The 14,332-nt window shown below is 40.6% G+C and overlaps 1 protein-coding gene across 1 annotated transcript in view; it reads right to left on the reverse strand.

Annotated features, from left to right (window-relative positions):
• Window positions 1-963: 963 nt before the first annotated feature.
• The window catches only part of LOC113008884 (adenylate cyclase type 1-like), a 64,773-nt gene continuing 51,404 nt past the window's right edge, over window positions 964-14,332 (reverse strand). Inside the window, exons 16-20 of the mRNA XM_026146766.1 lie at window positions 11,748-11,894; window positions 10,165-10,263; window positions 9,696-9,810; window positions 7,201-7,325; window positions 964-3,608 (exon numbers count right to left, since the gene is read on the reverse strand). Coding sequence (XP_026002551.1) covers window positions 3,279-3,608; window positions 7,201-7,325; window positions 9,696-9,810; window positions 10,165-10,263; window positions 11,748-11,894 — 816 coding nt within the window. The 3' untranslated portion in view covers window positions 964-3,278. The remainder of the gene's footprint in view (window positions 3,609-7,200; window positions 7,326-9,695; window positions 9,811-10,164; window positions 10,264-11,747; window positions 11,895-14,332) is intronic.

The following is a 14,332-nucleotide window of genomic DNA, read 5'->3' on the forward strand; positions in this document are numbered from 1 at the left end:
AAGAAAAACAAAAAAACAGAAGTAGTTTCAGCCTAATCTGACCCACTGAAATTGTCCTCTCAACCATGTATGTGTGCTGATTGTTCATTTTAGTTTTAACATCACAGCTTTCTATGTTCTACAAACCATCAAAGCTTCTGCTTCAGCATGGGAGAAAAGTACATCAAAGTATAAAAAACTAAAAGTATTTCATCGTTCTTTAGCTTTAGGTCTCTTTCAGTGTTTAATTCAAATAGAACTTTATTTATACAGCACCAAATTACAACAACAGTCATCTCACGGCCTAAGAGCCAGCATTTGGCCACAGTGGGAAGAAAAAAACTCCCTTTTAACAGGAAGAAACCTCTGGCAGAACCAGGCTCAGTGAGGGGCGGCCATCTGCTGCGACCGGTTAGGGGTGAGGGGATGGGGACAAGACAAAATATACATTGTGGATTGTGGACTGTGTTTAGTAGATTTGTGGATCCTTATCACATTTGACTGGTGTTTCCTTATATGCAAATACCTGGTCTAGTGAATGCTTGAAGATTGTTGAGTTGTGACACTCGTTTCTAGATGTTTGCTTAAGATGTCTTATGATTTGATACAACATAAAAAAAAACCTGCAGTGTAGTTTCTGCAAAACAAACCAAAAAATAGACCCTTATTATGTGTATTTGTTGCATTTAAACTGTTATGAGCAATAAACTTAAGGCATATTGTACGCACACCCACACACTTAACTCCTTTGACATGTTTTTACTAGAGCAGACGTGTTTATGTCATCAGCGCGAGGTCGCCAATGCTGAGCAGCACCAGAGGAGTCAAACTGCCACTGACCCCGATGTTGCTCCAACTTCTTACATGAGCTACTCTGTTTTTCTAGCGTTACGTAACTGTTTAACTAAATTTCATGTCCTCTCCATATGCACTCTGTATGTGCATTTCTGTCTGTGTTTGTTCAAAATAAGCACAGAATGAGAGTTCTTAGTCCAGGAGACACATCTCCACTGGCTTTATTCTTCATAATCATGGTACGTCGATATAATTGCAGTGCAAACACTTATATTTTAGTATAAAATATTTTCTTTACCAAAATTTACATTCACATAAAACATCTCAATAAATACATCTTCAACAAAAGAACTTGACAAATATTGTATCATCCATAATATATCTCTACAATGTACAATAATAGCTAGTAATACCTACATATAACAATTGAAACCCGTATCATACAGTATGAAAATATCCAATTTACAGGAAAAATATTGTACACAATTCCTTTTCATCAACTTTCAATTAATTGTTTAAAGCAAGTGTATAAAAAATCCTCATTTTAAACCTTTTATAAACTTAAATTAAGCACTCAAGCTACCATATAGATTTAAAATCTATTTTAAATATGATAAGTCCAACGTAATTTCCGTCAGGTTCCAAATAAATCTGATCAAAATCGACACTTGCCATCGTTTTGAGTAACAAAACTCAATCAGCTCGAACAGTAAAAATACAGGCATCCAACAAAAGAAAATCCACAATAACCGTAGCAACGCATTCAGTTGTGCTACAGCTCAACACGAAAAAGTCTGATATGTTTATGAAAATAGGTTGGCACATTAGAAAATCAGCTACCTGTTGATTACAGCAGGAGCAGGGAGGAGGAGGAGGAACCTCTCCCCCCAGGCCTGAAGTCTATCTATCCTGAATATGTCCTCAAAAAGGTTTGCACACCAAGCTCATGAAGAAGACACGGGTCAATTAAGCACCTTACATTCAAGAGGACCGCTACCTTTAGCGCATGCATGAGGACTATAATAAAACACAGTCAACGTGTGTCCGCTGCTCCGCCTGCATTAGTGCTTCATCAAAGCATGCATGTTTGATCTGCAGGCTTCCAGGCAGTGCATGCTCGTACAGATTAGAGGAAAGTTAATGGCTGTGGTAAGCCATACTGTGAGTAGCATGCTATACCGTAAAATAAATCATCTGGGTTTGCATGAGGAATCCAGACACAGAGGTTTGTGGGAATCTCCTCATAAACAGAAGGTTTCTTTTTTTCCGCCCTTTCCAAAGCAGCTTCGAGTTCATAAAAATAGTAGAACAGAATATTTTTCAACACTAGAAAATATTTCTTTGTAAACAAGCACACAGAAAAAAGTTCTCTTTTTTTAAATATAATTCATTGAGGAAGAAGGAATCACACTCGCACAATACTAAAAATAGGTTTTCTAATTCATGCTTCAACTCCACAGATACAGACTGGTGTGGCTAGCTATGCACACTCTATTGGCTACAAACACTATCAGGTCAAAGTAGGATCCAGCTGGCTACAGCATGCAAGGAGTGAATAGGCTGAGATAGGAGACAAACTGCTTTATTGCTACACTTTGACAAGGAAGAATCTGGAAGTCAAGCATCACAGGGAAACAGACAGCACACATGACTGAAATGCAGCAGTGGCATCATGCACTTAAAGACGCTGAGCAGCTCGGCTCACTGAATCAAGAGCTTGCCTCGTGTACGAGGGGTTCAGCGAAGGGGCAGAAATGAAGCATACAGCATCAACCACCCACAAATGGTCAAAGGCAACGCCTTGTTGTATTTTGGCAAGTTCATGTCATTAACTGCCATCTAAAATTCCACAATTGGCTTCAACCGCTTTAAACACTGTTGTCTCTAGGACAATGATGCCCCTAAAATGAATTAATCTGATAAATCAATCTAAAAGGCAACAAAAAAAATGGCAAAAATCTCATTGTGAAGAGTGGTCGCTAAGGCAACAGCACTGTTTTGGTTTTAGACGGGGAGAAAAGAGTCAGCTAACGTTCTTAGATTTCGGGACACAGTTGTTGTGACAGGTTTGTGTGCTACACTTTCAATTGTGCATTGCGATGTGTTTTTATTTTTATGCTTATTTACTTTATCGTAGTGGTGGATCCAGTTTTTTGGCAGTTATGAAATCCTGGAGACATCCTTGGCCTTTGATTGATGACAGAGCAACGTGGCATCCTGTATCCTGTTCATGACATCCCGCTGTGTGAAACAACAAACAGGGTTTGAATGTGGAGGGACAGTCTGATCGAGGACGCCTCAGGTTCCAGGCTTTAGGCCCAAATCCAGGCTTCCCATTGGATGATCAGTGTCTCGCCTCCCTGTCTTCCACAGACAGAAGAAGAAGAGTGGAGAACAACCTTTCCTCTTTAAATAGCCTTTCTCTGCTACAGCCATCTGTGTTACTCACCCACCTCCACTCTTACATTCTTATTTTTTCGTAGTCACGATGGAGACAGTGCCCTTCACACCACTGCAGTGGGAACAGAGGGCAGGTACCTGGTGGTGCTGGTGGATGTGGTTGGTTTAGCCACACTTGGGCTTGGGGTCCTCATAGCGGCGTAGGTGGTCACCGTTGGGGCGGGGCTAAGCCTGGTGCACACACTGCCGTGGGCGAATGCACTGGCACGGCGTTCACCGTTGCCAGGCTGTTGCTGGGTTTGAGATGGCCTGCTGCCTTGTCTGCGTCCCTCCAGGAAGTATGTAAGCATCTGACCTTTGCCCTTCACACTGACCTGGCCACGGCACACAAAATTGTAGTAATTGGTGATGAGGCGATAGACGTCCTCTGTTACCTGGTGGAGGCACACAGACGTTTGATGAGCTTTATGACCAAATATTTTACCATGACACACCTACGACATGACAAAAATGAACAAGAGATTGCACAAGTAAATATATAAGGAGTTTGCAAACAATGAAGCAACAATAATGTGCTTTTTAAAAAAGACAAATAAAAATTTTATGTGGGCAAAGAATTACATCTGTACCTGAACACAAAAAGAAAAGATAAAAGTGGGTCTTACAGAAGGAGGAACTATCGGTAATCTTCTTATTCTAGTATATTTTTTTTAATATTAGAAAATGTAATAAAAATATTTATTTTGTATGGTAGCGAGGAATCACACAGAAGGTCCTTAACCCATCCCTTGTGCAAGGAAGAACAGCACGAGGCCTGTTAGAGCTGCACAATGCCCTCCAGCCGGCCACTGGTGTGAATGTCTCTGACCAAACACTCAGAAACAGACTTCATGAGGGTGACCTAAGGGCCCAATGCCCTCCAGTGAGCTCTGTGCCCACTGCCTGACACTCTGAAGCCCTAGTGGCAACAGACTACCAGAACTGCCACCACTGGTACTCTGTGCTTTTCACAGATCAGAGCAGGTTCACTCTGAGCATATCATCAATATCTTTGATTGCAGATACAAAGCTGGAGACAAACAGGAGAGACATTTTCTCTCGGCGCAGGAGAGCATCAGTCAAATCATCACATACTAGGGGAGCGAACTATGAGCACAACATATTATCACCACATCTCCATTTGTTTTGCAATTTTCAAGTGAGGTCATGCTTTAAACCTCCACTCTATGGACACAAGTACTGGGACACCTACACATTACACCTAGAGGAACTGCTTGATCATGGAAACCCATGACATGAAGCTCCCAATTTTGTGCAAATGTTAATGCCCGAGGAGGTTTAATGAGTCAGCACAGTGTTGGCTTTTAGGCACCGTGCACCACAGCACCCTGCTCTGTAACTTTATGTGGTCTGCCACTTCATGGCTGGGTTGTTGTGGTTCATAAATGCTTCCATTTCACAATAATGGGGCGCTCGTGATTCAAGAGTTGGGAGTTTGCCTTGTAATCGGAAGGTTGCCGGTTCGAGCCCCGGCTCCGACAGTCTCTGTCGTTGTGTCCTTGGGCAAGACACTTCACCCGTTGCCTACTGGTGGTGGTCAGAGGGCCCGGTGGCGCCAGTGTCCGGCAGCCTCGCCTCTGTCAGGGTGGCTGTGGCTACAATGTAGCTTGCCATCACCAGTGTGTGAATGTGTGTGTGAATGGGTGGATGACTGGATATGTGAAGCGCTTTGGGGTCCTTAGGGACTAGTAAAGCGCTATATAAATACAGGACATTTACCATTTATTTACAATAATACCACTTACAGTTGACCATGAAATATCTATAAGGGAGGGAATTTCACAAACTGACTTGTTGCAAAAGTACCATCTTATTACAGTACCATGCCTATATTCCTCTGTGTAGAATGACCCATTCTTTCACCAGTGTTTGTACAGCCAGACTGCATGGCTAGGTGCCTTATTTTATATAGCTGTGACTGAAAACACCTGATTTCAAAGCTAAACAGATACTACTTTTGTCCTTAGTACATTGTCCTTAGGTAGATGTTTCTTCCTGTTAAAAGGGAGTTTTTCCTTCCCACTTTGACCAAGTGCTGCTCATAGGGAGTTTCTGATTGTTAGGTTTTAGCTGTAGCAACTGATGTTGTGATTTGATGCTATATAAAGAAAATTGAATTGAATATATGAAAATAATGAAACACATGAACTTTATCTGAACTTTTCTAATTATTTCCAAATAACACCCTCTAATCTGTTTACCTTTGTCAAATAAGAACTAGTCATGTCAATAATAAAAAGCTATAGTATGCAGCAACTGCTTGTAAAGCAAACATTCAAACTTACTTACTCTTTCTTAATTTATCCCCACTCAATGAGCGAGAGAGAGAAAGAAAGCAGCGGCCTAGCAGCGAGCCAGAGAATGACTGATCTACCTATGCGGTGTGAGTGAGAGCACAGCAGAGAATTAAACAGTTGTTTTCTGATTGCTTCACGATGGTTATGTTTTACGGCACAGCATAGACACGCCCACACCTCCACATGTGTGGTGTGGTGTAGTATTACTGTGCTTCACTGAGTCTCCATCAGTGAAACATGTGCTTTACTTACAGAGCGCAAAAGAGACAGCAGTGCTTGGTCACTGGTCACTGCATTTAAAGTGGCACCAGCTGCTGTTATTAGCTACAGGCAGCACACTCACTGCCCAAAGAAAGCACCCCAGGAAAGCCTTAAATGTATAAAAATAACCCTCAGGGGCCACAGTCTCCACAGGTAAATACACCACTACACACTTCGGGAGGGTCTTAGGTGATGACTGGGAGAGATTATTTTATGAGTCTATGCAAGTGCTTTCAAGGAACATCCTTAATATTCAGATATGTCCAGCAAAAACCACCCAACTCAGGGAAAAGTTACCCCAAAACCGCTAACTTTTTATTTCAAATAGCACTCTAATAGCACTCATGGGTGCAGACCTAAACTTAGAAAAACACATTAAGACAATAACAAAGTCAGCTTACCATCACCTCAAGAATATATCAAGGATAAAAGATCTGATGTCTCAACAGGACCTGGAAAAACTAGTCCATGCGTTCATCTTTAGTAGGCTTGATTACTGTAACAGCATCTTTACAGGTCTACCTAAAAAATCAGTCAGACAACTACAGCTCATTCAGAACTCTGCTGCTCGAGTCCTCACTAAGACCAAAAAAGTGGACCACATCAGTCCAGCTCTGAGGTCCTTACACTGGCTGCCTGTCCGTCAGAGGATAGACTTTAAAGTTCTGATGCTGGCCTATAAAGCTCTGAATGGTTTAGGACCAAAATACATCAATGACCTCCTGACCCAGTATGAACCATCCAGATCCCTCAGGTCATCTGGATCCGGTCTTTTATCAGTTCCCAGAGTCAGAACCAGACACGGAGAAGCTGCATTCAGCTTTTATGCTCCTTATATCTGGAACAAACTCCCAGAAAGCCTCAGATCAGCTGAAACACTCAGTTTATTTAAATCCAGGTTGAAGACTCACCTGTTCTCAGCTGCATTTGAATAAAGCACCAAATCCACACTTTAAGCTTAAATTTCAAAACTTACATTTAACTACTGATTTTATCTACTGTTCTGATTTTATCTGTTTTGATTTTATATACTGTTGTTTGTTTGTTTGTTTGTTAATTAGTTAGTTAGTTTATTTGCTTGTTTTATTCAATTTTAAATCATGCTTTTTATTTGTTCTTGTTTCTAATGTCTCTGTAAAGCACTTTGAATCACCTTGTTGTTGAATTGTGCTATACAAATAAACTTGCCTTGCCTTGCCTTGCCTAAATATCTTAGCTGGACACCTTTATGCTGTTTTTATTTTTTATTTTTTATTCTATGACTGCAATATTGATCTGCGTTGCATGTATTTTCATAACACAGCAGCAGCTTGTAATCTTAGTGAGATCTGTACATTGTTACATTTGGGAATAGAAAGAAGAAGGATAGGTAACAGAGAAGACATACATGTGGACTGACGAGCTGTACCTGTATCTTTCCTTGTACTCCAGTGCTGTCCATCCTGCTGGCTACATTCACTGTGTTTCCCCAGATGTCATACTGTGGCCTCCGGGCTCCAATCACTCCTGCCACCACTGGGCCCACATTGATGCCTGGTGTTAACATGAACAAAAAATATAATGTCTGGGTCACACATGCATATTACATATGTGTGCTACTTATTTTCAAATATAGTTTTCATGTGCTTTCATATAATTATAACAAACATGTCGAGCTTCTACTGGAATTACAAATTTAAGCAGTGCAGCACTAAGAAATGAGAATTACAAAGTAATTGCTGAGTGTTGGTTAGTGATAGGATTCATTTCTCTTTCCACTAACATACACCAAACAGCTAGACTTACCCAGCGTTTTTCAGCAGCTGGTGGCATATCTTTTAACTTTTCCTTTATGAACAGCAGATGTGAAGAAAAAGTTTTGATCATATTCCTCATTTAATTCCTGTCTGGACCAGTCATTAATTTTAAACTGGAGTATATTGTAATTCATTATTATTAGGCTGTTGTAAAAACTCCCTAAAAAGCCTTCAGTTGATCCAAAATGCGAAAGAAAGAGCATATATCCTATACTGGCTTCTCTTCATTGGCTGCCTGTAAAATCCAGAATGAAACTTAATGTCTTCTTACATACAAGGGGTTGAATAATATGGCCACTTCTTATGTTAAATAAGCAGTGGCCTGATACTTATGGTAGGAGTACCATGGGAGGTAGAGCCTTCAGCTCTCAGGCTCCTCTACTATGGAACCAGCTCCCGGGAGGAAGATTGAGGCAGTCTTTCCTTCCCATTATTGCCAAGTGGTTGTTCGTAGGGGAGCATCTGATTGTTGGGGTTTCTCTGTATTATTGTAGGATCTTCACATTATAACATAAAGCATCTTGATGTGACTATGACGACGATTTGGTGTTCTGTAAGTAAAACTGATTTGAATTTCCAAGAGACCATTTTCTTTACGTCAGAATAAAAGTGGCATGTAATAGTTTTTCTCTGATTGTACTCATGTCCTGAATCACTTTAAAGTTTTCAAAACAATATTCAAACTCCTGCAAAAATCAGTGTCTTACTCGTGCTCTTCAGAAAGAGCATTTCAGGTTAATTATTAGCAATTGGAAATATTTTAGGAAACTATGGCAAATGATCTGTTTATTTATGTTAGTGCTAAGAGAAACATTTTACCAGCAGTATAACATGCTGCTGCTGCTGCTGCAGTAAGAAGAAAAGCATTGTTGCAAGCCAAAGATAACATTTCCAGAGGATGCATTTGGCATACACAGTGTTTCTTTTCCCAGTAACACTGCAAAGGAGGGTATGAAGAATGGGAATGAGTGATAACAGGTTCACTGATTCCCAGTTCTGGTGTGTTACCATAATATTCTATTGCACACAGTAAGCAATAGTAAAAATGCCATAGCAACGATAGATGTTTTTATGCTACTTCTTCTCTTATTGTAACTGTATTTTACTGATTTGTGTGATTATTAAAACACAATACATGCAATTAAATCTCACTGCACTTAATATTAGCATCTAAAGAGTACTGAGTATAGATGACAGTTCTCAGAAAAACTTTGTGTACACTCTTAGTGTCACAGAAAACATGTAGTGCAAGGCTGTTAGGAAATTACACAATCATACATGCACATTAACAGACACACTGTCATTCTGATACACTAAACATTTTTAGCACTGTTCTAAAAGAGCATCATATTTTATACCCCATAAAGTACTGCACAAATCTATCAGACATGGCTTCTTGTAATTTCACATGTTTAAACTCACACGCAAAGCAATAGTTTAATCCAACAGGGACCAATGGGCTTGGTCTATCTGTCATTTCCATATAATATTAATGTTATGCAAATGCAACTTTAATGAAGTGTTTAGTATACTTATGATAGTAAAAAATGACTGCAAGAATTTCACATCATTTATATCAATATCATTTTTAAAACTATGATAATACATGTTTGCAAGACATTTTTTGCATCAGTATATTGCATCATCTATGTAACTATTTCCCAAGGACTTCAGTGATAGACAGAAACATGGCGCATATTGAAGTTCTAACTTTGGTTTCTTTCCTTTTTGGAAATCCAGAATTGCAAAAATTACCAAAAGTTGCATTTCTGCAGAGTAAGTCCATCCAAGCACACAAACAGAGGCAGTTTCTACATGTGGAGCCACCTAGGCTGCAGACAGGATGGCACTGTGTACACCAGGTTTCACTGGGATTAAACAAGGGCTCTAGCTGCAGGCTCCCCACAGGATACCCAACACAATGGAACCCAGAACTTCAGGTCTCGCTGTGACGAGCTTCCTGTGGGGAATGTTCTTTCTGTGATGCATGTCCTCCATTTCCAAGCTTAGCGGCACCGAGTGTTCACGGTGTCCAGTGCAATAGGCCAGAAGTTCTGACATCCATATTTATAGGCCATAGAGTGTGTATGTGTATCTCTTCACTCACCTACTCTGAGGACAAAGTCATTGTAAGACTGGTAGTTGATAGCATCCAGGACATCAAACATCTCGATGGCAAAATCTGACACGGTGCATAAATGTGAGGTGATGGACTTTTTCACCTGAAAATCAGAGGAAGACACATATGTGACATATTAATGCAGAAATAAACCTGAAGTAAGAAGCAATATTACCCTCCATTTCTGTTTCCCTGATGTGGTAACATGTGGCTTTAAATGCACTTTATGAAAGCAGAATATATTGAAACCACAGATACCAGTAATCCCCCACAGAGGATTTTGTGGTGTGAAATGTGGCAGTGTTTAAAAGATCAGCACTCAGAGAACACAAACTTGGAAAGGCTAGGCCTCTCAACAGTACCCTGGACACCCAGAACAGTTTTCAAATGTGCAAATACACTGCAAACAAGTACAAAAACCTTATTCAGGAGATAAATATAATTAGTAGAGGTCTACCTTTGAAGCAGTTGTAGGAACCAGCCCAACTGCAGCCATGTATGTACTGCCAATGGTCTTAATTTTCTCAATGTCCCTGTAGCACTCTTTATCCATCAGCTGGAAGTGGGGAAAAAGAAGGAAAAATTGGACAAAAACAGGAGAAACAGATTACCACAACAAGAAAATTCAAATCAAATTTTCTGCTGATTTGTTGGTTGCACATTCTTAGAGCCATTTGATTGCAGTGACTCATTTTCAAGTTCAAGAAACCCATTTGAGATGATCTGAACGCTACACTACCTGAGCTTCCACTCAGGTAGGCTGTGGTGTTTAAATTAGAAGAAGAAAGTGTGTACTTTATTGTACTTTATTGAGCCCCGTGGGGAAATTGCTCTCTGCATTTAACCCATTCACTCAGTGAAGCAGTGGGCAGCCATTGGGCGCCCGGGGAGCAGTGTGTAGGGACGGTACCTTGCTCAGGGGTACCTCAGGGTAGCTGTTAAGGGGAATCGAACCCCCGACCTTCCGATCATGGGGCAACCACTCTACCTACTGAGCTATCCCTGCCCCTATGCTAAATTATGCTTAGTTGGTAGTAAGGGGGCCCAAAGTATGTCAGGAATATATCACCCACATCATTACATTACATCCCCACAACCAACCAGATACATTACAAGGCAGGATGGATCCATGATTTAGTGTTATTTTCTGACCCTACCATATGAACGTCACAGCAGAAACTGAGATTCATCAGAGAAGACGATGTCTTCTGTGGTCCAATTTTATTGAGCCCCTGTGAAAGTAGCCTCAGGTTGCTCTCATTAGCTGACAGGAGTGGCACCTGGTGCGGTCTTCTGCGTCGAGGTTTCACATTATCTCTGTTCAGAGATGCTCTTCTGTATTACTTGCAGTGAATGGTTATTTGAATTATTGTTGCCTTCTTTTCTGTTCAAAGCAGTCTGGTTCTCCTCTGACATCTACAAGACAGTTCTAACTGCCTTGTAACCTCAAGGAAACTCTCTCTTTTTCCAAACCATTCTCTGTGAATCTTACAGATGGTTGTGAGGGAAAACCCCAGTTTCTGAAAATACTTAGACTGGTCTGGCACCAACATATTCTAAGTGACTTAAAAGACCTTTCTTCCCCATTCTGATACTCAGAAGTTCAACAGGTTGTCTTGACAATCTCTACACACCTAAATGCACTGCGTTGTTGCCATATGATTTATTGATTAGATATCAGTCATTAACAAGCAGCTAAACAGGTATACCTAATAAAGTGGTGAGTGTGAGTGTATATTAAAAGTGACAAACAAATCTGAATACAATTTAAAATGGACTTGTTTGGCATGTTTGAGTAAAGGAATGCTTTGTGCAGCTGATTATAGATTCAAGTTAGCCAAAAATCATCTGTAAGTAATTCCTTATTTTCCCAGCTGCCACCATTGCTTTTTATATTCCATAAATAAACAGTATTTTCCCTTGGTCATAGCCACATCATCTCTGAAAATTGCACTGCTGGCCAGAAGATTCACTACACGAAAAACATATAAAATGCTGCAGATTTATGGATGATCTGATGGAACAAACTATTTCAGTCACCTCATCAAAGTCAGCGATGATCTCATTGAGCAGCCTCAGACACTCAACTCCCATGTTGTTTCCATCCAGCTCGATGTAGAAATCATTAAAGTTGGCGATAGAAGCGAACAACACTCCGACCTGAGCGTACGACTGATAGTACAGATCCTGCAGGGTAGAACAATTCAATAAAAACAATTCAACAACCCATACTACCAAAGAAGAAAAAATATTTGCATATGGAAGATTGTGCTAGCTTACTGAATCTTTGAGCAAGACTGTTGTCAGTATTAAATAGCAGTGACCCAGTGCCATCACAACCCCAACAAATAAACATGCTTCATCCTGGTGTCCATAGTGATTCTTTTCCCCCTGTTTTCGGTAAAAGTGTTTAAAAGTTGATATATTTCCAATGTGTACACTGTTAAGATATTTAAGAGGTAATCCTTCATTGTTTTGTAAGCGTTAGAAGCATTATATTACAGTTTTGTGCACATATACATGGCGGTTTTGAGCCCCAGTTAGGTACTGTGTAATGACCAGTAAGATAACGGCAGGAGCTAAAAACGCCGCTATTGTCAGCCATTTTGTCAGGAAACATGTTCTGGCATATATAGTAAGCACTTTAGTATTTTGGTTTATTATTTAGTGATTTTCTTCCACCATGTGACATTAAGCAGTACAGAACGTGAAACGTTTCTGTTTATTTGCACTGCAATAAACGACTGCATGAGAGACGCAAGTCATATTCACTCTCGTGATTCTTTTCCCCCCTGTTTTCAGGGGTGTAACATTTGGAGGCACCGCTGGGATAGCTGCTTAGATGTCCGGTGTCCACATCTGCACATCGTAGTCCAAGCCAGCCAAATCCCCCCATACAACCCAGTAGAGCAGGGTGATATGACCAAAAATATTTATCACGATATACATTTGAAAATTTGCGATAATGATATAACTGACGATATAATTGACACTAGACAAAATATTTTACAACTCCACAACTTTATTAGTGCAAAAAACCTCATCAATGTATTTTCACTTAAACAAGCAGCTGTTTTTTATGTGCATTAAAGTTATATAAAAATGTAACAGTGCAAATTCCTTGCTGACAGTTTAACCAAAAGGCATTTCCAGTGGAAATTGGCCGACATATCCTCAGCATAACCATGTATAATATCCACAAAACTTAAAAAGAGGTTATACACACACAATACGGTAATATTATGTTGAAGCACAGTACGTATCACTCCACGAGGCGCCTGCCTAATATAGCCCTAATGCTCCGACAATCCATCAAGCGGTGCGGCTTCGTAGCTTAGCAAAGTCGTACTAAAACATTTGACAGATTTTCGAGCGCCGTGTACGACATAAAATCGTTTCGAGGTCAGTAAACACAACCAGAATTCATACATAAGGCACACGGGATTATAAGGGGCACTGTCGATTTTCAGAAAAATCAAAGGATTGATTTTAAGTGTGCCGTATTTTCCAAACAACATGGTAATAACGACGGCCCGCTAGCATGCGCTACCAAAAACAGTGCTTTGTTGTGTATCTGACGGACGAAAGCCAAACCAGTTCCACACCACTGAAGTTGCAGCATTTTTACAAATCAATTCTGGTTCATCCGTTTCATTTAACGATCCACTTTCGCTCTTCTCATTCTCCGTCGCCGCCATGTGCGTATGTAAACAAAGGCACTGCGCATGTGCGTTTTACCCATATTCTATCGCGATATTATATTTTCCTATTGTTGCCCAAAATTACACCGGTATTACCGTGAACGGTATGATATAGCCCAGCCCTACAACCCAGGCAGACTGCAGTGAGGAAAGTTTGCTATCGAGGCACACTGGTAGCTGTGTTTTAGCACATGTTTCCTGAGGCTAGCCAGAGATCATCAGGGGCTGCAAAAACAACATTCTTCCTGCCTACTGCCACAATGTCTTCGGTGGAAGAGCTGCAAGAAGAGGTTGTGCGCGAAATGCACACTCTATCCAAAGATCAACTGGTGTCAATCTGCGAGTTCCTTGGCATTGCAGAGAAAATAGATGTTAGCAGAAAAACTGTCACTGCTAACACACATTCAAATACACATGGAGAGAGAAGGTATAACAGTACTTGAGGATGATGGAATGTCAGAACTGTTGTTGCTTAATGATAAGATTGCTGAAGTAATGAAAGAGACAATTGTTGAGACTGAACCAAATGCAAATGGAAGGGGTTATTCAGGGCACAGAGAGCAACTAAACACTGCAATCTCACTGGTAACAGAGACAGCTAATGCAGTTAACACAGCGGTTAGTTCTCACTCCCAAGCTAATCACTCTGTCCCTAACTCATCTGTGTCAAGTGCCCCCCAACGACCAAGCCCTTACTGGCAGAAAGATTTCAAAATATCAGGCCAGATTGGTGAACCAGGTCAAAAAGATAAACTGACATTTTCCAGTCTTGCTCACCAGATCGAAAATGGACTGAGCAGAGGCTACTCAGAGCTTGACATTGTAGATGCTGTCATCAGAGCTATCTTGCCAGGTCTACAACTACGCAGCTATTTGGAGGGAAAAGCTCAACTCACCCTTACGACTCTACGCTGCATCCTGCGC

This window comes from Astatotilapia calliptera, chromosome 17, assembly GCF_900246225.1.
Source record: "Astatotilapia calliptera chromosome 17, fAstCal1.2, whole genome shotgun sequence".
NCBI lineage: Eukaryota > Metazoa > Chordata > Actinopteri > Cichliformes > Cichlidae > Astatotilapia > Astatotilapia calliptera.